The 24455-nt window shown below is 47.2% G+C and overlaps 1 protein-coding gene across 5 annotated transcripts in view; it reads right to left on the bottom strand.

Annotated features, from left to right (window-relative positions):
- FGFR3 (fibroblast growth factor receptor 3) overlaps positions 1 to 24037 on the bottom strand; it is a 57843-nt gene extending 33806 nt beyond the window's left edge. For 4 of the 5 annotated variants that reach the window (XM_074865571.1, XM_074865573.1, XM_074865574.1 and 1 more), the window contains exons 1-2: positions 23469 to 24037; positions 1409 to 1672 (exon numbers count right to left, since the gene is read on the bottom strand). In XM_074865571.1, coding sequence (XP_074721672.1) covers positions 1409 to 1672; positions 23469 to 23643 — 439 coding nt within the window. In that variant the 5' untranslated portion in view covers positions 23644 to 24037. The remainder of the gene's footprint in view (positions 1 to 1408; positions 1673 to 23468) is intronic. The other variant, XM_074865576.1, reaches the window with a different exon arrangement.
- Positions 24038 to 24455: the final 418 nt, after the last annotated feature.

Below are 24455 nucleotides of genomic sequence, written 5' to 3'. Positions count from 1 at the left end.
GGATTATCAGCCCTTCCACTATTAAAAACAATTTCTCACTTTACGAACTTTTGGGGCTGGCAGCTGTTTCATTTGAGCGTATAACCAGCTGCCCTCTTCTGCCTTCTTGCTGCCCCTTGAACTCAAAAGCATTTTAATGTCACTTAAAAAAAAAAAAAGAGTAACATTTCTAACAACCTGCAGTTCCTTGGATAGTTCCAATAATCGTACCTAGTTAAAGAAAGCCTTTCAAGGGCCAAATACTTCTTTAACCATTTAATTGATATGACCTTGAAGCATTCACAGCAATCTCCAGTAACGTTCAATGAAAAGCAGATGTTGGTGAAGGCTTGTTGAAATGAGCTTTTATTCTCATGATGGTTTGATTCTCTCACACAAAATCCTATTCCTGGCAAGAGAAAGCCCTTTATGGAGTAGATGTGATTTACAATCACAAACATCTCTGTGCTTGGTTTTCAGGCAGAGCCCCTTACATTTTGAGGGAACTCAACTTTTGGAAGCAAGGACCTACTGTTCAGGGATGCTTGAAAAAGCTTCAAAAGTGCAAGGCCAAAGGAAAATTTTCAAAACCTTAGATCCACGAGCCGTTAATTCTTTTGAAAACTCAAGCTTTTAATCTGTGTGATTGGGAGGCTTTCTATCTGCTCACAGTGGTGAGTATCCATCTACCAATGCAGCAGCCTGAAATCATGGAGGTGATCTTAATGTTAGCAGTTAGCTATCTGGGAACAACAGATACTTCTGCCACTCTCTGTTTAGTGATACAGGCTTCGACTGCTTGTAGCTGTTCTCTCCTACTGTCCCAATCATGGAAAATATGGCTAAGCAAATGACAGTGTGTGCTTTCCTAACAAAGCACTTGTTTGCAATATGTGAATCCCAATAAGTACCTTTGATGAAGCACATATTTGAGATATATACAATTCACAGGTAAGTTACATCTGAAGCAAACTAGTAATATGTGATAATTGGGATGAAGGGAAGAGATTTATCAGCTACAATAGGCAAACAGTTTTCAGGAACCTCCAGCCTATACAAGCAATTTTGCCACTGATATGTCACATAAAGTGGAAAAACTCACTCAACCTCCCTGAGCCACAGTTCACTCACAAAAGACTTCAAAGGCACATGTAGCATTGCATCTATTTGAATGTTAAGGGGGGTTTGGGACTAGCACCGTTTCTAAGTCTCTCTTGGTATTAAGCTTTACCATTTGGTATGGACACAGAAGCATTCTTCAATTGGCTTGTTTTGTCAGTCTAATCACTGCCAGGAGTTACAAGGGAGGTAGAGACCTACCAAGTACAGATGAACACTGCAAAGCACCAGCTGTGCTGAACTTGTGAAGGGGCAAAAAGTTAAAAAAAAAAAAAAGAAGTCACTGAGACAGCTGTATTTCTGCACGTACCTGTAACTCTGACTGTAAAGTTTCCCAGGACCTCATTGGAATGCCTTGGCTTGCAACTGTACAGCCCCGAGTCATCATATGACACATTGATTATCCTCAACAGTTTTTGTCCAATATGAGTTCTGTTGGTAGGTGCAATCCCGATACCATCTTTAAACCAGAAAACAGACACAGAAGAGCCTTGTGTGTTACAGGAAAGTTCAATAGTATCTCCACTTCCAAACACCAACTCTTCCAAAAAGGCGGTCTCGCTCCTCAAGTATTCTGCAAAGGGAATAAGAAATGGAAATGAGTAAATAAGAGCAGGTGTTGGAGAACGAAAGAGCATTTAAAAAAAAATGTATCTTATATTTGCCCTACTGATGCTTCCACATGTCCAGAGCTCCTCCTAGCCAGAGGTAAGCCTTGCCTGCTCCAGGCAGGTAGTAATGCAGAAAGACAGCTGTGCACACTACAGTCAGGTCTCTGGCTGATCTACAAGGATGGCTTCAACCCCCTAGTGACCAAAATACGGCCACACCACCAGGTGTGTCACAACAAACAGCACAGACCTCTATGTAGGGTCATTGCAACACCCAATGTTGCATAGGAGGGTGATCTGGCAGAAGTAATCATGTGCTGAAAAGTTCAGTTTAGTCTCTGGATCTCAATTTCTTTATTCCTGTGAGTCTGTCCACAATCCCTGCGAGGCCCAGAAAGGAGGGGGTACAAGGAACGGGAATGTGGATAAACCCAATTTCTCAAGTGGCTCCGGGTGGCCCAAAGGCAACCTCTGTGGGCTGAAGGAAAAAAGGGGGAAGGTTGGACAGAAGATGCAGGCTGGAATAGCTAAAACAAATGAATCCACCACTAGCTCCCTGCTGGAGTTACTCTGCAATAATGTGCAGAACCAAAGACCAAGCATGAAAGTTGAAATCCCTGTTTCTTCATTCTATCTACCAGCTGCAGCAGTTTGTTCCACGAGTGATGACAGTGAACTCTGCCGCAGGCTGGAGAATTTTGTTTTACCATAGAATGACACAAGGAAAGGTTCAAGCTCAGAAGTCTCCCCATGGAGGAACATGGGGCAACGTTGGGTCTGATGGTCCTCAGGCTCATTTTAGTGACACATAAACTCACTCTTGACATTGAATAGTTTATTCATCCTTTACACCAGTTTAATAAAGAAGAATTAGTCCTCTAGAGCTGCCCTCAACGCAGCTAGATCAACAGCAAGGCTGCCATTCTCCCCACCCTGTCTATGCTAACCAACATTTGCACTTGGCATTGCCTATCTCTGTCTTCTGGCTTGCACCAGCTCTGTACGCTCCACCAGGCGTAAGTCTTCTTGGTTTTGTACAGTATGTATCACGGGGGATCCTATTCCATGACAAAGACACTTTGGTGCTATGATTACATAATTAGCAAGTAAAAAGTAATTCAAAACAGATCAGTCTGAACCTAATCCTATGATCCAAATGCAGGTGGCCTGAGTTGATCTCTGATAGTAATCAGATATGGATAGAAATCCTAATTTTGCAGTTTAAGCATATTCATAGATTCCAATTTGACTGCAAAACCAATACAATTACAGCAGCTCAGAATACCTGAGGATGTGGCATTGGCTTCAAGCTGCTCTTTTGCCATTAAGTGAAAGAGTTGGAGCAGGTAAAAAGAGAAAAATGTAATGCTTTTCTCTTCCTGTCATGCAAGTTTTTATTCTTGTGGAAATGTAAAAATTAAAAATATAAGAATGTTTCAGTCAATAGCCTTGCAGGGTAGAAATAAAGAATCCTGCAGGCCTGAAAATGTGGTATTTCATGGGAGGTATCGTCTTGCAGGAGGCAAAGCCCACACTCGTTGGGGTTACAAAGAACCTTTCCTCTGATACCCTGGCAGCAATTCCAACTCAAATATTTTAGGTTTTGGCCAGAATTTTGTGGTATTCATACAGTCAAAGGTTTAGGGTGTTGTTTTTTTTCCCTTTTAATGAAAAGATTTTCCCTGAAAGCATATACTTTTAGTAAAAAGGAAAAGAAGACAGAGCTCCAGCACCTCCTTCCTATCAGACCAGCACCTGTTGCAAAACTGAGTGTTCGCCCATGGTGTCTTCCCAACTGGGATATACCCTTGGGGAAAATATGGTTGAGAAATATTCTGGTTTAACTGTTCCTTTCAGGTTTTTTCCTTCCTTCTTCTAGCCTATAAGGATTTTTTCAATGGTACCAACTTTGGCTTCCAATTAAAAAGCCCTGTATACAGCTTTGCACTTGCAAGACTGGGTACTGATCTTTGTTTGTTGACTCTGATGGAAGTTCTTGCTAATTTAATCTACTGGAAAACAAACCCCACGCAGCTGCACAATCCCTCCATACAAAATACACAGTTTTACCCAAACTGTTTGCCAAATGATCAAGACTTGTATATTTTGGCTTTTGTATCATAAACCTACCAAACAGGAACAAGCCCAGACTAAGCACAAGCCAAACTGTACTGTTTAGCCATTTAAAAGGAAATCACTTTTCTGAAAACTGTAATGAATCTGGACTAATGACAAAGCAACAAACTATATTTATAAAACAAATTTAGAGAATGCTGAAATGAAGAGAAAATTAACTTTAGACTCAGAGCAGAACAACTGGGGTCCAAAGCTTCTTCTGGGGAAAGAAGCATCATCTCTTGTTTCTGACAACTTTATTTTGGCATCTCTGCCCTCAATCTCCCCAGCTGGTCTCCAGCAGATATCATGATGCAAAGTTCAGTCCTAGTGGCTTTATTCCTACTGACTGGGAGTAATATCTAGAAAGATGGAGTGGTGAATTAAAAGGAGAATGTTACTAATGGTTTTAATCTCACTTCTTTAAACAGTTTTTCAAATTTCAGTCTATATGCTTATGACTTAAAAAATAAACAGGACCCAAATTGGAGACCTCCACAAAGTACTTAAGTGTGCATTTAAGTGCTTAGGCACTTTGCCCAACTGTGACCTTGGGGAACGAAATTTTACTCTTCTTATTCCTCACATAACTTTCAAATACAATGATAAATCCAAAAGCAGAGAGAGTCTCATTTCCATGCTGAGAACGGCTGGAGTTTAAAGCAGGGAACCAGAGCTCATGTCTCCCACTGGGTGCCCAGAGCCCAGCACCATCTTCCTGCTTTCCAGCTACAAGTGCCTGGTGTTTCCAACACCTCAAAAAGAGACACCAAAACATAAAGGAGACATGAAGTTGCTGCCTCTGAGGCCAAGGATCCAGCCATCAGACTGTCTACCTCTCCAACCACATGGTGTGAACAAAATGGCAGGAGCTGTGTGTGCAGCCTGCGCTGGGGAAGGGTTTAACACAGATGGGCTGAGCCCTCCTGGGGACCTAGGCGAGGGTTTGGCCACCTTCTTCATCCCGCATCTCCCATTGCTAAATCATAAGGAACCAGTATAGGGGAGCAGACTCTGAGCTCTCCCGACACAGTTGCTTCTTCCATCTGGTCACACACCTTTGAGGCAGTCAGAAAACTTCCTACTGCAAAGCAGCACTGCAGGAAGGCTGGGTTTTGGATTTACTGGAGCTGAACACACGTCTCCTGGACCTCAGCCCCAGGTCCCAAGAAAACAATTCTTACTGCTGGCAAACAGCTATCCCCACACATCCTTCAAAACTCTCCTAAAGCATTTCTATTGCAAGTCAGGTTGCAAAGGTCCCCTCTGCAAAGGTCGCCCACCTGGGATCTAATTGACATTAACAGAATCTTTTTAAAATCCACAGTAGACATAGGTATAAATTACTGGGGAGTTAACAGGAGCCCACTCTGTCACTTGCCAGCGGAGCAGGGATTAATGCATTTGCAGCTTTAATGGGTTCTTAGAGAGGAGGCAATCTAGGTTGTGGGCTCCCAAGATATGACTAAAGTTCAACCATTTATTAGTTTAGCCAAAGCAGTAATGAGTTGAGAATCACCAAGAGACACTTCTGATGGAGATCAGCACTTGCAGTATCATCACTGCCGCTCATAGCTACAGAGAAAGAGGCAAATTTTAAGCTGTTCAAAGGAGCAAAATGGCAGCAGCTAGCCGGGAAGCACCTTCCACGAGGAGCAGCTGGCCCAGCAATGTTAAAATGCTTTTGCATGTATTCACTTATAAGGATAAGATACTTCATCTCCATAGCTGCTTGGCTCATCCCAGCGATAATTCACTTTCTGTGTGGTTCTCAGCTCCAAGTGCTTAAGCGTGTCAGTATTTCCATCAGATGTCTGCTCCTCTTAGACATCAATACTTGTTTCTGGCTGAGCCTGGAAATGTTTTATTTTGGTTTTAACACAGGGAGCTCTCAAGAACTGCAGGAGGATATGCAGTTATTTATTTTCCAGGCATGAAAGGACAAGGATGAGGAGGGTGATGGGGTAGTATTCCTGGGCTGCTTATAGCCCCCCAAAAACCTAGAGCCTGGCTGGTGCCCTCCTTGGTGTCAGGGACTATTTTCAGGAGCTGTGGCAGAAAGCATGGGGGCTGCTCCCCCCGTGGCAAAGGCCCACAGTGCCGGCAGGAGACTTGGTGGGGTGGGAGAGCCTCAGGGCCCTGTGCCACCTCACAGGCTGCTGGGTCCTGGCTCCAGGACACTCCATCTGGTTATTTCTCTTCACGTCTGTTTTTCCTCCTGGAATAGCTTCCCACAATTCTGCTTTTCTAAACATCAAAGTGTTTGGGAGCCTCCTGAGGGACTGCTCAGGTAGGGTACATGCCTCCCCCATCATCATCATCCTCCTTCAGTGAGCATCCCACAGCTGGGGCACATCCACCACACAGCCGAAACCCCACTGGGACTCTCACCACAGAGGGCTCAAGGCCCATGACCTTCAGTACCACCAGCAAGATATTCCTCACCCCACCCTGAACCCTGGCAATCCTGGAGAGGCTTTTCGAGATTGCTTCACAGTCAGCTGGTGGAATGGACTAAGACTCATTTCTAAGTGGATCATATTTTCCCCTTTTCAGGCTGGACAAACTATTTGGCATGTTAACAAGCAGAAAGATAGCAGCACTCCACACACTTCTCTCTTCAGGTTAATTCAAGAATGTTTCTTGTTCCATGTATTTTATTGCACCAAATCCACTGTGACAGGATATATTACAGGATCACAGAGCAACAACCATGCCAGAGCTTTTTCCTATTGAGTTTGGTATCCCGTTCCCAGGGGGATCATGGTCACAGTCACCGAGTTGGTGTCTAACTGCTGGAGGGATACGGAAACCTCCAGCATCGGTGGGATGAACAAGGCCATGATGGCAAAGAGCATACAGACCATCTCCAGGCTCAGACCCCCAGCCGTCTCCTCTATGCATGCTTAGCCCTAGTTTACGCTAAATAAGTGTCTCACCTGTGTTAATAGAGGCTCATAGTATTATCCACCCCCCACAACAGTGTTCTTCCCAATACCTGTGTGGCTGCTCATGGCACAGGGCCGCTTCACCACCTCACCTCAGGACTTCTGCTCCAGGAAGAGCAAACCCCGTTGCCCAGAAGGGAAATAAAACACTTTTCTTGCTGAACACTTCATTTGGGACCTACCTTAATTTAAAAAGCAGCCAGGAGGGGTGACGAGCGGCCCTGGTGCAACCTCCCTTCGAGCACCCTGCCATATCCCTGTTCCTTCCATCTCCCCAGAGAGGCAGATGGGCCCCGGGGGGATTTTGCAAACCACCCGACGAGCCCCAAGCCCTGCACCGAGCAGCAGCCCCCATGAGAGGTGGGCACAAGAGAGAAGATCGTGGGATTGCCTGTTTACCCGAGGACCTGCCTTCTCAGGGCAGATAAGATCGAGGGAGCGGCCACAGCAAATCGAGCTCACCTAAAGTCACCGCATACCCTCACTGCACGGCAGGGAGCTGATGGGGTATTTTTTATACATGTATTTTTGGTGGTGTTTTATGCAAGGCAAAGCTTCCTCTCCTTTCTGCAGCAGCCATGAAGGAGCCAGTGGCAGTGCACCCCTGGCTGGCTATGGCCCTGCCATCCCAAAGGGCACATCACCAGCTGAGCACAGCAAAATCTAATATATAAAATACATACATAATATTATATATCTAGTATTTTATGTATATGATACCATATTATATATATTAAATAAAAAGTACTATATAAAATATATATCCTGTCTTCTCTCTTTCCCCCATTTCCTCCCCCTCCAAGGTCAAGACCCCCCTCAGAGCACATGTCCCAGTGTCAGGCTGCAGCCATCCTGGGAAGAAGGGGCTCTTTCTGGCAAACACATGCTTTGCAGAAGCAAAATCATTTCCCAAAGTGGTGTTCAGCTGGGTTATCTCCCCTGCTCAATAGGGCTCACACCTCAGCAAAAATGCAAAAATCTGGTTGCTTCTGTAAAAGCCTAAAACATGATCAAGTAATGTGCCTTTAGGAAACCACGTCTAAAAAGCGTTTGCCTCCATCATTTGAAGGTGCCACTTTATCTTTCACCTAGTGCATGTTTGCTTGGTGGGGGGGCAGTTCTGGAAAAACTTAAAATAGCTTTCCTAATAATAATGCAAGGTAAACTGTTTATACTGTCTTACCACCGCAGTGGCCTATGCAATTGTTACCAGACAATGTTTCTTCCAAAGACGTTAACAAGCGTGCTGCACTGTATTACCACCCAGTGTTTTTTTTTTCTGTGTTAGGAGGAAAGCAAACTTTTTTCCTAGAGAATTAGCAGAACAATAATCAGGTTTAGTTCTGTCATATGCGGCTTTTTTTCATAAACAAGAGATTATGGAAAGAAAAAAAATCTCTAGTGTTTAGCTTGGCTATCCCCGACAGCGACTTTGGAAGAGCTTCTAGAATGGAAAAGCAGATGTTGCAAATCTGCCTTATCTACTGAGCAACTGTTGACTCTGTTGTGCAAATCCTAATTTACATCTGCATGAAAGGTTTCAGAGATTAAATGGCATTCAAGGAGGAATATTAGCTTTTCTCCCTCCCTCCAGCCCTCCTTTGAATGGATTTACTACTGGCAATTAGCTTTCTGTTCCACCGGCCAAGTAGAAAACAGGATTCATCAGGACTCCACAGTATCCTCCTTCTAATGGACTGTTTTCTCAGATCACCCAATTCAGATACTGAGATTTAGAAGAAGAAATAAATAGTCACAAAGCTAAAATAGTTACAAAAACACTTTGGCCAGGAGGATTTCCCTGTGGCACTTGGAAGGCCCTGAGGAGGAAAAAACCAAAACCAGAGAACAAACCAAAGGGGTCTCCTGGCTACACCTAACAAAAATGAGAATGTAAACCGCAAGAGACACAAAGCTTTAGTTGCTGCTGAGAGCCCAGTGCCTGTCCCAAGGACAGCCTTCAGCTGGAGCTTTGCTGGCTTAAAGAAACAGGTGGTGATGGTGGGTTTTCTTTAATATCTGGCCAGACTGTGCAAACACTTTCCTTGGTTCCTCACTCAAAACACAAAAGAGAGAAGCAACCACCCTCCATATCTATCTATCTATCTATCTATCCATCCATCCATCCATCCATCTCACAGTTCTGCACTCCTTTTTTTAACAGAAATAAAAGAACTGATATGAAATGTCCTCCACTTCATCAATGATCCCTAAAGACGGGGAGCAGTGGAGCAGGGACCTGACAGCATGGGGATGCTGAGGTCCCCAGGCTATGCTGCTCCATGTGTCCTATGAGAGCTCCTGGCTCGTGCTGAAGCACCTCAAGGACGCCCACGCTGATGGTTCCTGCTCTCCCAGGTGCCAAAGACTTTGTGCTTTACTCAAGAGAAGGGCAGCAATAAGCTGCATCAGATCTCAGCAGCCCACGCTCATGGCGGGGATGACACCAGTCCCAGGCCTGGCATGTGGGCGAGTGCATCCTTGCAGCTGGTTTGCCCACATGTCACACAGCCCACCTCACCCAACCGCGGTGACCAAACGTGGTCAACCCAGACCACTCCCTACTCCACGCAGAGCGGCAGGAGACCCATTGAGCTGATCCCAGATGGAGCACAAGAGACTGTGTCAATAGATTGTCATCCTTTTGGTGTCTGCCTCTTGTTGCCTCTGAAGAACGGTGACCAACTTGGGCCCAGCTTCTGCACAGCACAGCAGGGACATCCCGGCTTGATCTCGACAGACAGATCCCATCACAAAATGGCTGATGTTTTACATTTTTTCTCCTCATGCCTGAGGAAGTCTAAAAAAACCTCACTGGTGCAGCAAGGAAACAACCACCACCACACCTTTGCAAAGCCACTCCACTGGAAACTGAGGCACAGACTGAGGCTTCCCAGCATCACAATGGATTAGGCAAAGCTTGTCCCCAGCCTCCACTGGAGCAGGATTAGGTCCTGCTGAACTGTGGAGGCCCTGAGCAAACCTGTGCTCTTGAGCATCAGTGCACCATGCCATCCCTCCTGCTTCGCTGGACCAGGTTACCCGGTGAGGTTTTGTAGGTGACACACACCAAGCAATTAGCAAAGTTTGCAACAAGAATGACAGATCACACAAACAAGTGCTCCACAAAGCATACAGAAAGGAGAGAAACTGAATCTTTGGAAATATTCTTAAACTTTCTTATAAATCCTTAAAAGAATAAGCACACGTTGCTGCAGAATTCTTTTGAGTTATTTTTTCTGGGCTCCTCCTCCACATGCTCATTTCCTTCCCAAAATCCTTAAAAAATTCATTACTTTTGGAGTTTTGACCTCCAGGGTGCTAGTGAATTCTAACAGAATGTTCACCACCTCTTAAGTGCTCTTGTAGATTAATTTTTAAGTAATACGTAAGGTCACCAGACCCAGAAGTTTAGGTTTATCTCAGAGCAACTTTTTAAAGGATGCAAAGACCAATGGTGCCTTTACAATTCCCAGGCAGGCTTGGCCCTGGCAGTTACTTGCGATGCTTTTTTTGGTACTTGTGATGCTTTTCTGAAGTGGGCTTTGAGATCACATGGCATCAGCAAAAATTTGCCATAAAGCCCCAACCTTTCCCCTTCGGTTCACAGCTATGCAGCTCCTAAATCCCAGCTCCTCTGCATTTCCCTTGCACTTTTAGTGTGTGCTCCTCTAATCTTCATTTAATACAGGCAGCTGGCTGCAAATACCCCCGAACAATGACTTTAATCCTAAGTATCCTGAAGCCCCCCCTTCCTCCCTGCACCAAAACTGAAGAGAAAAAATAAAAAGAACAGCCTCATGACAGCAAGATGGAGAAATCCAAGCTATCCACTGGGCCAAAGGAGCAGAAAGACACAATGAGCTAAATTTTGCCTGGTTCGCTAATTAAAAACGGAAGCTACCCCACTCCGGAGCCAAGGCAGGGAGGTGGGGGAGTTTTCATGCTATTCAAAAAATCGGCTTCCAACTGGGACCATATTCACTCCACATTAATTGTCATTCCAACTACGAGTGTCCTAGTTTCAAAATGAAAACTACTCTCTAGTGTAGCTAGTGAAAACTAACACCAGTTTCAAGGCATTAAACAAAATTTATTGATTGCATTTTCCCACCCACTAAAACTTTAATAAGCATTAAACCTCAAACTCCTGGCCCCGTTTCCTCCCTCTACCCTCTCTCTCCATAAAAAGGGTCAGGGTCCTCTATATGGAGATTAGGACTTAATGTTTGGTATTTGTTTATGAGCCTATCAATTGCCTCTATTTCGGGGGGGGAAGCACATCTGAAAAAAAAAACCCTCTTGTACACAGATTAAGAGAGGGCAAAGGTTTAGGGTAGTTTGGGTGGGTTTTTCTCCAACTGATTGTGGGTTTTAGATATATGACAGATCATGTTCACGTGAATAACAATAAGTATATATTCCCCTTTTTGCAAGTTTCCCTTGAGTTACATAAAATGGTATTTTTCAAAGATCCCTATTTCTCAGTAATAAGACACAGAACTTCAAGTCTTCTCTGCTAGCCATTTTCAGCTGTGTAAAAGGAAAAAATAATAATTTGGGGGCCGCTCTGTCTGCATACTTAGTAAAGAAAACAAAGGTCAAACATTTGAAATGCAAAGGTCGGTAATTAAGCCCAGAAATCCATATCTATGCATCAAAATGAATAGCCAGATTTTGAGAGTGCTTAAGCGATTTAAATGCAGAGCCTGACCTGGCTCAGCATCTTTCAAAACCAAGCCTGTTATTTCAGTGCCTCAAGCAAGATGTAGGTGCCAGGTACCCAAGTTGGAGAAGTTTAACAGTAATCTCCTTTGGGGAAGGCTGATCCACTTTAATCTAAAATCGTGAATGACAAACAAAAATTTTGTTATTTAGAAAGCATATCTTACTAAAGCTGCACCACTCTGTCCTTGTGCTAAACTCAAGTCTTATCCTTCAGCATTATTAGAAAGAGTTGGGAGAGATGGCAAAGAAAAGTAGATGTCAAAAATTCTTTTATTTCTCCTCTTTAAAGAAGGCTGCTAAAGGGATTAGACAGCTTTGAGTTCACTGCTCTGTTAAATCAACCTTACAATATTTTTTCAGCTTGTTTGACTTGCTGTTTCTGTATACATTTGTGTTTTCACCTTTCTGCATTCAAATCCCACGCTTCAAGTTTGTTCTGTGCTTCTCACAGGAAACTTAGTCAGTTCTTTATTTGTATTAAGTCTTCGGAGTTATAGAAAACAGACTTGGAAAACAATCCCTAAATTAGCAGGACTTACCGGCTTCCATGCATACGCGCACACACACAGGGCATCGCATACCATCCGACCCAAACACAGCGGTTTATCATTTCCAGCAGCAGCAGCAGGGCATCAGGTTCACCAGAACGGACCTTTTAACAGTCTCCTGCAACCGTATCTATTACGGCGCATTTTGGACTGCACGTAATAAATTTAGAGGGAGTTCAAGGAAGTCATGCGTGTCTCAGTTCCCACTCCCTTCAAGCAGTTTTAATGCTCTCAAATAATCATCTTCCACAAACTGTATTATATTAGGCTCTGGTAGTGCCAGAAGCAGGTTAGACACCTCTATACACAGCTGTTTTAATGCTACCGTAAAGAAATGCACACCCTCTGCAGAGGGATGCTGCCAGGGTCCTGCAGCAGGGCATGGCTGGTCCTACCTGCAAGAGCCAGTTACCTTCCACAGACCCTTCTGGATGGATACCTGCCGCATCTTCCACAGTTTGATTTTCCTAGCTTTCCCCTTCCTTTCACCAGAAACACTCCTAAAAGCTCTTCCTTTCTACGAACAAGCACCCAAGTGTCCAAGTGAGATGGACGCTGTTGCCACAGCAGGGATGGTCATTGCAACAGGCGAACCAGGGCAGAAAGAAAATGGCCACTTCTCTCCAGCAGACAGAAAACAGAGATGATGACAAAAACCGAGCCCAGCAGCCACCCAAGGGGTGGATTTGTCTGAAAATCAGGCACTGAAGCTAGCTCCCGCCACACTCCCTTAGGTGGGATTGGTGGATGAACTACCACCTTGTACCACCAGGGAAGACAAGAATGAAGCTGGACAACCCCCCCACATATTTATACCTATTTATCCACGTTGATGTATACACCCATAAATGGAGCAAGAGCTGCCCACAGCATTCTGGCCCCTCCACTCGCTTTCTGAGGGTGGGTGGCTAATTCAGGGTTGTCTCCTCTTCCTTCCTGCCCCAAGACCCCACACATTGCTCCTCCAACTGCTTCTTCTCATCCCCAAAACAGCTAGGCTCTAGCACTGGGTAATTGCTCCTGCAAAGACTACACTGTCTGCACCTCATTTGCTATGCACTGGGAAGAGGGGGGCAGAGGGGGAGAAAGTCTCCACTTCAAACGTTTACACATATTTTGAAAGCACCTGAAGAGGTTTCAGGCCCTTTTTTCCCAGGACTAACACATTCCACCCACAAGATGACCTTGTTCAGAGTGCAGATGGCTCCTCGCAGGAAGGATTTACATTGCATGGGGTCACCAGATCCAGGATCAGGTAGGAGCCCGGTTTCTCAGGCAGTGACCCATCACCAAAACCGGAGTGGCGGGTGCAAACCTGTCCCTTTCTGCCCTTGCACCAAGGGAGATGGGGCATAGGAGAACCCCTGCTGTTCCCCTCCCTGACCACCGCTGTGGTTTCCATTCCTCCACAAAGACTCTCCCTGACGGAAAAGCCTGCTGCCTTCTCAAATCCCAAGATGCCAGCATGCCTACAAATAAAAATGAGGCAGAAATCTCACTCCTTCACTAAATAATACACAGGTTGGAGTCCCAGTACAACTCAATAAACACTTTCTAGGAGTGATTTTCCCTTTTGTCTGGGGAGATCGCAAAGCATTTCTGTGGCAGGAGGCTTCAGGTTTGGGTTTCCTTTGCCTCCTTGTCCAAATAATGGCAATACGAATTAAACCACTGGCAAAAAAAAAAATAAGCGTGACCCTTTTGTCCATACTCTGAGGGTTCCCATTTGCTCCTGCAGTTGTCTCTGCTCTACCTGAAACGATGTCAAGAGAAGGTGCTGCTGTCAAGGTGCCCCCCTCCAAGACACCCAAGGCTGAAAGAAAGGTGGAATGTCTGTAAGATAGTATCTACACTGTATTTATTTAAACTCCATAGTATTTACTGTATTTACATTGTATCCCAGCTAGGATGGGAGTTGGGGATGGAGGAGGGTGCCTTTACCCAGTATCTTCAAGACTAATACCAGCACAACTCAATAGCTGCTTATACTCATGTTCCTAAATCAGGAAGTCAGGAGCCTGGGAAGCCTGAAACTTATTTTTATGCTTAATTACAGATTTGAAGTGCCTGACACCAGGCCCTCACTCATTACACTTCTGACACTGATGCCTTTGGGCTGAGCTGAAATAAATGCTTTACATTTGCTCATCACTCACTATGTTCACGAGTGTTTAACTCCGAAGAAGGTGGGTGATGGATTTGTAGCAACTTTTGGCAGGGATGCAGAGCGGACAACATCTGCTATTTCTTACTTTTTTTTTTTTCTTTCCTTTCTGTAATTAATCAGTTCACAAATTGGGAGGCAGAGTTTCTTTGCAGCCTCCTCTTCCGATCATCCCTGGGGAAGCAAAGGCTAAGGACGCGTCAGGGCAGCTGCAAGGTCTAAGTGCTGCCCGTGGAGCGTGAAGCAGCATTAGGGCCGGTCAGTGGGAGTGCTGGGCTCTCAGCCCTGGGCTCGTCCCACCCCGGGGCCTCCCGGGGCCCAACCCACTGCATGCTGCAAGAGAGACGCTTTCTGCGTTTTCCCTGGGAAAAAAAAAAGCTACCACAGAAAGCAGCAAAATCATGCATAACACACCGGCTGTAAAAATGAATGTACTTTTTATTTTATTTTTTTCCAAATGCATTCACTCGCAATTTACCTCTTACGCAGTAAATACCAGCTACTTTATGTACCTCCATTTACCAGTCCCCCCACTTCTTCATGAAACCCCAGCCTATTAACATAACTATTTAAACTGGACATGTTTTCTTAAACATTCTTCTTCTTTCATAAACTGCCAAGTGACAGTTGTTTACTGTCAACAAGCCTGGGTACTCTAAGACAGGGAGAAATATGCCTTTTCAAAAGGCAGACATATCGGCTACCAAAGGAAGATTAAAATCTGGCGGTTTTCTCTTCTCCCTTCCCAAAAATGCTTTATTCATACAGATACACGATACAGATCAGGAGAGATGGTACTATGCCTAATTCCAATCATTCTTTTAATTAAAGAGAGGCTCGTGAAGGATTTATCTGTGGTTGCACATGCTAGTTGTCAGGGCACACTCTTAACTCCCTAATCTTCCCATTGCAACTGGTTTTTCCTCTCCACTTTTAGCTCCAATACCCCCATCTCCCAAAGCACATCTCGGGGAATCAGCATGCTCATCTTGCACAGATCCTGCTACTGGCTAGAAGCAAAACGCTTGCCTGGGGGAATCTATATAGAGAAGTTAAAAAATTTTAAACAAAAATCAAATCACTGGTTAATTCAAGACCTACAGTCTCCAAACAAGCTTCCAAAATATTTCGCTGGGAGGAAATTTCTTCCGCTTGAGTCTTGCACGTGAAAGGGGGGAGGATATGAAAAAAACCCCAAACCCCTGAGAAAACTTTTTTCCCCCATTCTGCCTGCCCGTGAAAGGCAGGGAAAGCTCCTCCACCGGCTCAGCCCCTGCTCGCCTGCGGACCCCCGCAGGGGATTATTAACACTTTCCCCGGTGCATTGTGCGGCTGGAAGATCACGGCACTGGGGGCTAATGCTGGCCGACACTGATACGATGGCAACGAGGATGGGCCATGTGGAGATGGTGGCTGGTGCGGCGGCTGGGCTCCACACAGGACTTGCACCAGAGTCACGGGGGGGCCGGGCGGTGGCTGTCACCGCCTCCGGCGCTCGCGTTTGGGCTGCGATGCTGTCGCTGGCTTGCATCAAAGCTGGAGTTACAAAAACCGAGATGGAAAGCAAGGGTCTGCGTTACAGCAGGTTGAGAGGAACGGGAGGTCATGGAGAGCTGGCTCCAGGGATTGCCCCCATGAAGCAGCACCGGGCGCCTCCCCACCCCCAAACCAGGAAGCCCTTTTACTCGCTGAGTTTCCTCTGCTTGTTAAAATGTTTGGGTCATTAGAAAACTTTCCAAACAATCCCTGCTTATGCTAAATAGCTGCTCCCACCACGATCTGTGAAGGGCTTCAGCCTGCTCCCTTGGAAATCAATGGGGGCTTTTTTGCTTAAGATTCAATAGGCGCAAGATCAGGACCTCATTATTTTTACAAGACTACAAGCAGCAGAGAATGGTGAAACCCCCAAACAAAGCAACAACCCTCCGAACTGGGAGCCAAACTTGCCGTGAAGGATCTTTACAAGCTCTGCCAAGCATCAAAGTAAAATTAAAAATCCAATTCTTGGGAGCTTTTCAGTTTTTTGACAGGGAAAGTGTAAGGTTGATAAAGGCTGGTCTCATCATTTTGATCCAGGAACATCTCCCATAGCTCCCTTTTCCTCAGAAGAAAAGCCTTCACAGATGCGTATTTTGGCTTCCCCAGAGGGAGCAAGTAAGAGGGGATGAGTTGTCAGTGACACATGTTACCCTACCATACCCTGTGAAGCAGAAACACCTTCAGGGCTTCACATGATCTCCTCTGCCCCACACCACTATGAAACCTCCCAGTAAGTCCCCCTGCAGAGCCACCACCAGCAAGAAGACCAGATGGCTCCTGGGACGTGGGTCCTGCTACGGGGACCACGTCTGCACCCCATCTCTGCAGAGGCCAGGTGCCGCCTGCATTGTGTGAGAGGATCCTTAGAGATGCTCTCATCCTTAGCACACTCCTTGGAGCTCTAAGACAGTCAAGTTCTCCACTTCTTGCCTGTTACTTTGCACTGCTCCTCTCTTGGCATCAGTGAGAACTCACCCACGCACCACATAACCACCGCAAGGTTTGGCCCCTAAGCAATACCCAGCTGTTTTGCTGACTCCCCTACACCCAACTTGCCTCAGGTCAACTCCAAAATGCTTCAACTCCATTACTTCTGGATACTAGCTCAATCCATATAACCTAGCAGTGATCTGGTCTCCAAAGCTTTGCTGATTTAACTACATCACCTGAAACACTGTACTGAGATTCCTTATGAACAGCATAAGGCAGTTCGATGCCATAAAGGCACAACTACAAAACACTCCACTTTCCAGGGCAAAAGCATTAAATGAAGATAAGCTGACAAATACTTTCATTGGTTATCAAACTGCAGGAGCCACCCTGCGGGTCTCTGGCATGCCATAGTGCCCCATGGTTGCCTGTTATTTCCTTTCCCTAAAAACCTTATACTCAAACTAAGGGATGTAGGGATCGCTTGGCTCCTTGGGTGAAAAGGAAAAGAGGGAAAAAAGCCCCAAACCAACATGCTGCCATGCGGCAGCTTGACATTTGTGGGTAGTTACACAGCTCGTAGTCCAAGCCCTGGGTGCAAACACCGACGCTGGGGTCCTCGTGCTGCGGCGTTCCGGGGGAAGAGTGCCTCCAGCCCACACCGCAGCCTGCGGAGCTTCGCTCTCTTGCAGAGCGCGATCCCAGACTGCGTCCTTTGCTCACCCGAAAACTTGGAACCCTTCTCTCTTCTGAGTCATTAATACTTTTAACCCCTCGCAACCTGCAGAAATGGCACAGGCCCAAAATCTCACAGATGCTAAACGTGTAAGCACATGGTAATTGTTTTGCATACAGTTTTGTGTGATAAAGAAATCTCCTTCCAAGTTTTAATATAACCTTTTTATTTAACCAACTCTTTATCTTCCCCCTGCTTTCTGGATTTGAGAAGCAAGGCCAGCACACAAGACCTACCTCCCCCTCTACAATAAATACCACACCTTTTTTAGATGAATACATCTGAAACCAAAGCAGTTACTGGAGAAATGTTTTCTTACTTGACCGTACTGCTATTCTTCAAAAAAAAAAAAAAAAAACTTTGCTACATTGTGTAACCTGAGTGTCACAGCAAAAAAAAAAAACCAAACAATTTAACTACCTGGCTAGCCCCTATTCACCTGAATGCGACAACCCCCCAGATAGCCTATCAGAATAATAGGGCAGGCTTACGTCTGATTACCTTTCACATTTTAACTACTAAGTTTACCAAAGGTTTTACTCAGCTCATATCTCACAGTTCTTGTTTGCTTTTGATATTACAGAAACTTCCTGGTCATTCAAGCCAAGGAACAGATACTTTAGGGGTAAGCACACCAGGAATACCGCATTCACCGCAGGAATAAAAGCCCTTCTTCACACATCCAGGGCTTTAAATCATATCTGTGGTACCTGGCAACCTGAGCTGTGAGCGTATCAGAAAGGGGGCACCAGGACAGTCAGCTCTACTTCAGAGAAAAAGTCTATTTTTTTTACAAGATCACCAGATAAACAGCCAAAAGAGGGGCAAACAGTAAACTGATAAGCTATGTAGAAGGCCAAGGAAAAAACGTCAGGGTGTAAAAAGGAATTTTAAGGTGCTTTCAGCATTGTACGTGTCTTCAGACATGGTTTTAGCCCAGAGTTTGCATAGGGGGTGCTATCAGATTTACTCCTCCTAACAGCCTGGGCTGCCCACTTCCACATACCATGAATGGCTTTGCTGAACCACAGTCCCATTTGCTGAAAAAAAAAAAAGAAACGAGGTAAGGCAAATTTTTACCAAGCCACCATCCTCTCCAGTATCTAGCCTGGTACATGGAGGAGAATAAAGTTTATTAACTAACCAGTACTAAAAGAGATGAAATGGCAAACACTACTGCAGCTACATAAAACCAGACTATCAAATGGCTTGGAGGGTGCTGAGACAGCAGGCAATTTCAAGCTGGTGTTTTTTGGTTTTTTTTTTGAACGGTCAGAAGAAAAGAAGAAACAGGTATGCAGAGCCAGACAAACCCCCAGGACAGGAAAAGTTACAAGCATGTAGCACACTAGGAAAAGGAGAAAAGTCTTCAAATGGGCAAACAGAATAAAAATAAAAGTCGGTTTAATTGATCGTCTGTGTATCAGGTTCAGCCTAGCTGGGAAAAAGTCACCAAACTGTGGGGAGAATTTCACCTGTATTTTTAGTAGAAATATCTGAATCTGTAGTATTTCTGCTGGGTCTACCCCACATATATTAAAAATTGACAAAAGCGAAACTATGAGGACAATGCAGCCACTTCTCCACCTACTCTGAAGCCTGAGGGCTCACGCCCAGGCTCCTGCATTGGATCCTACACACTTCAATGACCAGCCAGAAAAACCTACCCGCGGGCCATACCCTAAACTTCACTGAAATTAAGGCTCAGCTAACGCCTTCAGTCACAACTCTGTGTGCCAGCTGACCGATCACCGTCAGGAACATCTTGGTCAAATGGTTTTGTAAACTGGAAATTTTATTAAGTGCTCAGTAACTGGGCCAATTCCCTATCTTTTAGGGTCTCTAAGTGAAATAGCAGATGTACACAGTAAGTTTTCAGGGAGGACAGCTTTCTAAGCATATAGTTGGATATCAAAGTTCACTTTTATTGACATACTTTAAGAGGAAACATTTTGTTTCCCAGACTTACAGAGGGAAAAAAATCCTCCTCCAGCTTCACGCGAAATTTCAGCTTTGTCCAGGCAGCAGACTGGGTGCCAGTGGATGGAAACGGTCCAGATGCAGCAGGGATGCAGCAACCAAGACTTCTTGAGTGTTCACCTAACTAAAAACCACGCTCAGGCAGGCTGTCGGGACAGGTACGCGTTCCCGAACAATGCTGAAGAGTTGTTGGAGGGAGTCATAAAAGTTAACGTGCTGGTGAGAGTGGCTTACTTTAATTGCATCATTTAATTAGCAGATCAACACTTCGCTACACAATTTTCAGATTTACTTTCATCACGTTCCCTACTCAGTGGTTGTTAATAAAGTCTTAATTAAAAGAAAAAAACCCTCAGATTTAATTGGAGTGACCCTTGTCAATACGCACAGAAGACGTGATGTTATACAGCTAGTATCTAATACATTAATGAGTCCATCTCTGCACTGCATTTTCTAGTTTGCTATTTGCTAGGTAAAAAAAATATTTTAAAAAGGAAAAAAAAGCCATATTTCATCATTCGTTACTCGTGTCCTCTTATTGCTCAGTAATATATACTAGTCTCAACATTAAAGACTTAATGAGCTTTTTAAGTTGCTGCTGTTAATGAGAACAATACTTTTAATCTCAAAACTGTATCACTCATAGCTGTCCACTGAAGTAAAGCGTTTCTGGTCTTAGGCACGAAGTAGGAAGCACCATCCATATATAAGAGACTCTTTTTAGAGGGTTTTAACGCATATATTCCGAGGCCAGCTCCAAGAATGATCAGTGCCATTTGGAACTCACTTCAATGCCCTTATAATTTCAGGGTGAACTTTGAAACGTTCAGATACACAAAGCGAAGCGACACGGATCGCTGTACCCTACACCTCGGACCCCTCGCTGGGCACATGCTGAAAGGCTACAGGAGCCTGGTTGCCATCAGCTGCATGAAGAAAACCGTCACAACCAGCGCATCACCAGTTCTTTCTAAGCAGAAAAGTCACAGGAATTGGTGCATGCCCTCCCATTCAACTTAAGCAAAATCCTGAAACCGCCCCTCTTCTGTTCTTTTGGCTGGAAAACTGCCTGTGCAGTAACTCTGGGTGAAAATTTGACTCCAGGGCTGCACAAGGCAGCTTCGGTTCTTGCTTCTGACAGACTGGGAGAGCTCTTCCCTTCCTGCATAAACCTGCTCAAATGTTAGCAGTTTGCTGTACAACTTCTTTCAATGCGCGTAGACAGCTTTAGCAGCTAACTAGCGGAATACGAATCCTAAGAAGCCCAGAAATTCCCTTTTTCACGTATACTGTACACAGACAGACACATACACACCAGCTATAGGAGACAAGCTGGTTATCAGAAATTTTTTAAAACCGAAATGCTGCTGTTTCAGTTGGTCTGCTCTCTAAGAAAACAGCCAGCGTTACTTGACATTCACAAATCGTACGAAGTAATATCTTTATCTGAATACTAATGCAAATTGGACGGGCTTTTTTATATTGATGTCTATTCTGTGGCTGCTGAATAGAGTGACCGCATGCTCAAGGCTGCAAAGGAGTTCACTGACCTCCCTAATCATCTCTGTCATAGCCCCTGAATGACATACACATTCAATCCTGCCTCGCCTCTCTACTTTCATTCATAAAAAAAAAAAAAAAAAAGGGGGGGGGGGGGAAATTTGACATTGTTCTTCCTGCAGCAGTCCCGAGAAAGGGAGAGAAGAGAAACTCAGCCCAGATGAGGCCCCTGGTGTTTTTAGTTTAGCTTCTATTCAGCAACAGCCCCGCCATCTGCCTCCTTCCTGCCAACAGCCGAACACCTCCCTGCGGAGATGTTAAAACCTGCACCCCCTCCACCTCCGCTAATAGCGAGTATTCATATTAGCAAACATACACATACCTCGAGAATGCCTCCCTTCAATGTGTGTTTTATGTAGCTGAGTATAGGCACAAAGCAGTAGCTGTTATAGCCTTCACAGCCCCGTGTGGAGAATTAGATCACTGGGGAAAAATCCTTCCAAGCCCCTTTATGGAAAATAAGGCCTTAGACTGTAAATGCAAAGCCCAGCGAACAACAACCCTCAGTAATGAGCCAATACCCCATGGCCCATTTGACTAGGAGAAAGAATTTGCTTTTTACCATTCAATTCAAAAAGACTGAAAAAGTAAAATGTGTTTTTACTTGGCTCTGAAGGTTTATATTCTTTACAGTTTCTTTTGCACAACCTTTTCCCCCCCAGGTCGGACGGGCAGCGGGTGCCCCCACGCTGGCGGGGCCGCTGGCTTCGGCACGGAGCTGGGCGAGCAGCACCGGCTTCACGCTTCCCCGCGCACGTGGTCGGCGGTGGGAGAGCCACCGGCATCGCAAAGCTCCCCCTGTCCTCGCAGCCCCCCGCCCGCAGCAGCCTCCAGCAGCTCGCTGTGACGGGGCAACCCTCGGAGATATTGCTGGGTGTTGGGTCAACGGGAGCCCTCTGCTCAGGGCTGAACCCTGCTCCCAGGGAGAACAGGGGGGGTTTGACAGTGACACTTTGGAGAAAGCTGACAGAGCCGTAAGAGAGCCCGTCCGGAGGATTTCCACCGGAGCCCCTGGAAATCCCAACCCATCGCTCAGCTCACAGACATCGCTGGAGGGATGTTTCCCTCAGCGTGACCTCTGAGTACACCACTTGCCACAGTTCAAACAGCATCCTAAAGCCTTAACTTGCAATAGTGCCTTAGAGCACGGGAAGGGTTTAGCACCACTTGAACACATCATCAACCCCAAGCTACAGGCTGAAGGTGCGAGTGGAAACCCAGGGGACCACCGAGGCAGCCACCAAGGTTGCTCCCCACCCCCGTGGGTTCAACTGTGCCTGAAGTGACAGCGCCAACACGTACTTCAGGCTCAGCCAGGGAGAACTGGGGACACTTCGCTTGTGCCGCTTCCCACCCCAGTGACCAGCACAGGCTGCTCGCTTCTCCCGCACACCAACCTCATCTGGTCTGACCACGTCGCTGAGATGTTGCCCCATAAATCAATTCTTTTGGCTGTGAAAAATGAGCCAAACGAGTTACACTAAGAATCTGGTGTTTTATTAGGACTTTCTTGAAAACAAAACCAACCCCCGGTGTGATTTATAGCTTTAACCAAAAGGGGTATGAAAGTAATGCCCCCACCCCCCAGCCTCCACGAAGCCCATTTATTCCCCTGTCACTTTTTTGGCAAACAGGCTTCAAACCCTTTCCTGAACAATGGAAACTTTCTGCCGGGTACATGCAATCCCGAAGACGGGGGGCTGCGAGGGGGCTCCCTTCCATTAAAGAGCTTTGAAAAATAAACAGGGACTCAGGTAGCAGCTGAGGCGTATCAGAGAGACACGACGTTTCAAACCCGTCGTATATTATTTTTTAAAAAAAAAAAAAAAGAAAAAAACAAACAAACCAACAGCTTTTGTCCGACGTGTTAAACTTTTTTTCACTTGCAACTGCAGTGGTGCCACTCGAGGGGAGATCTTTACTGCCTTCCCCGAGATGCTGGTCCCTTCTCAGCACAGCCGCGGTTATTACGCTGCGATCCAGCGTGTGCCTACCCAGAGCTGTCGCAACTCCAGTTTTGCTCCCAAGATGTGGGTACAAATGGCCCTTCCTTACTCTTCCCACCCCGGACACACACAGTGAGAGCGTTTCGGATGTGCGCTCAAGATGCGCGCTCCAATGCGCGGAGGCATCCTTCCCTCCCCAACCGCTGTTATAAACGCAGCCGCGGGTCAAACCCGGGGTGCTGCATGTACTGCCACCGCTGGGAGAGGACTCCAGGGACTCAGGGATCATCTTAAAGACAGTTTTTCCCCTCCTGGCCGCCTCTGCGGCTTGCCCGAGCCGCGGTGAGAGGCGGGTCACGCCGGCCCGGCTGCCACCTCCCCGGCCGCCGCTTTTTGGGGACTCCCGCTCCAAAGCCGGCTCCGGCGGTCCTCCAGCCGTCCCCCTCCCACTCCACGAGAACGTGGGGGCTCGTAGCGCTAAACCCGGCCCCCCGCCGCCCGACACCCCCCCTCCCCCAGCCCGGGCCGCAGAACGGAACACGTGTGCGCGGCCGCGCAGCCTTACCTGCCGGCTGCCCGCCGCTCCTCTCCGCCGCCGCCCCGCCGCCCCGCCGCCCCGCCGGCATCCCGCCGACGGCCGCCGCCAGGCACAGGCACCAGACGGAGCCCCAGGCCGCCCGCATGCCTCCGGCGCGGCGCCGGGGGAGGGCGGCCGCCGCCGCACCGCCCGCCTCAGACATCCCCCGGCCGCATGCTGCCGCCGCTCACCGCTCCGCTCCGCCGCCGCGCTGCCGGGAGAGGGAGAGAGGCGCTCAGGGGGAGGAGGAACCCCCCCGCCCCCGGTGCCGACACGGAGGAGAAGAAGGGAAAATGAAAAAAATAGTAATAATTAAAAAAAGGGAAAATAGTAGTAAAAAGGGGGAAAAAAGTGGTGGGGGCGGTAAAAAAGCGCAAGGGGACGCGCGCAGCCCGGGCGCTGAGCGGCGGCGGGGCGCCTACCTGCGCAAGCCCCGCGGCTGGCCGCGCACCGCGCATGGAGGGAGGTAGCGAGCGCGCCCGCGGGAGCCGCCGCCCGCCCGCTGCCGCGGCGCTCCTGCGTCTGCTCGGCGCAGCGCGGGCGCGGAGCGGGGCGGCCGCGATGTCCCCGCCCGCCGGGCCGGGCCGCCCGCCCCGCCGCCCCGCCCCGCCCCGCCGCCGCCGCCGCGGGGGGCCGCGCCCGCCGCCCGCCCCGCTCCGCTCCGCGCCGCGCCCGGCCCCCGGGGCTGCACGGGGGGGGAAGGTCTCGGCCGGGAGGGGGAAGGGGGCGGCTCTGCCGCTGCGCTCTCCCGCGGAGCCCCTGGGGTGAAGCAGCCACCCTCCTCCCGTGAAGGTGAGATTAAAGTTGGGTGGGAACCCCGCGGCAGCGCGCCCGTCGCGGCTCCGGAGTGGCACCGTGTGCCGCGACACACTCCCGTGTGTTCCCTTTTTCTGGCCCTGTACAGGGCGTTTTCTGAGCAGAGGCGGTGGGAGCGGCCGAAGGGGGATCCGGGGGTCGGGGGCAGCACGGAAACTG

Source organism: Strix uralensis, chromosome 4 (genome assembly GCF_047716275.1).
Source record: "Strix uralensis isolate ZFMK-TIS-50842 chromosome 4, bStrUra1, whole genome shotgun sequence".
Lineage (NCBI taxonomy): Eukaryota > Metazoa > Chordata > Aves > Strigiformes > Strigidae > Strix > Strix uralensis.
The sequence above is the reverse complement of the archived record's forward strand: the minus strand, read 5'-3'. Positions and strand labels throughout refer to the sequence as shown.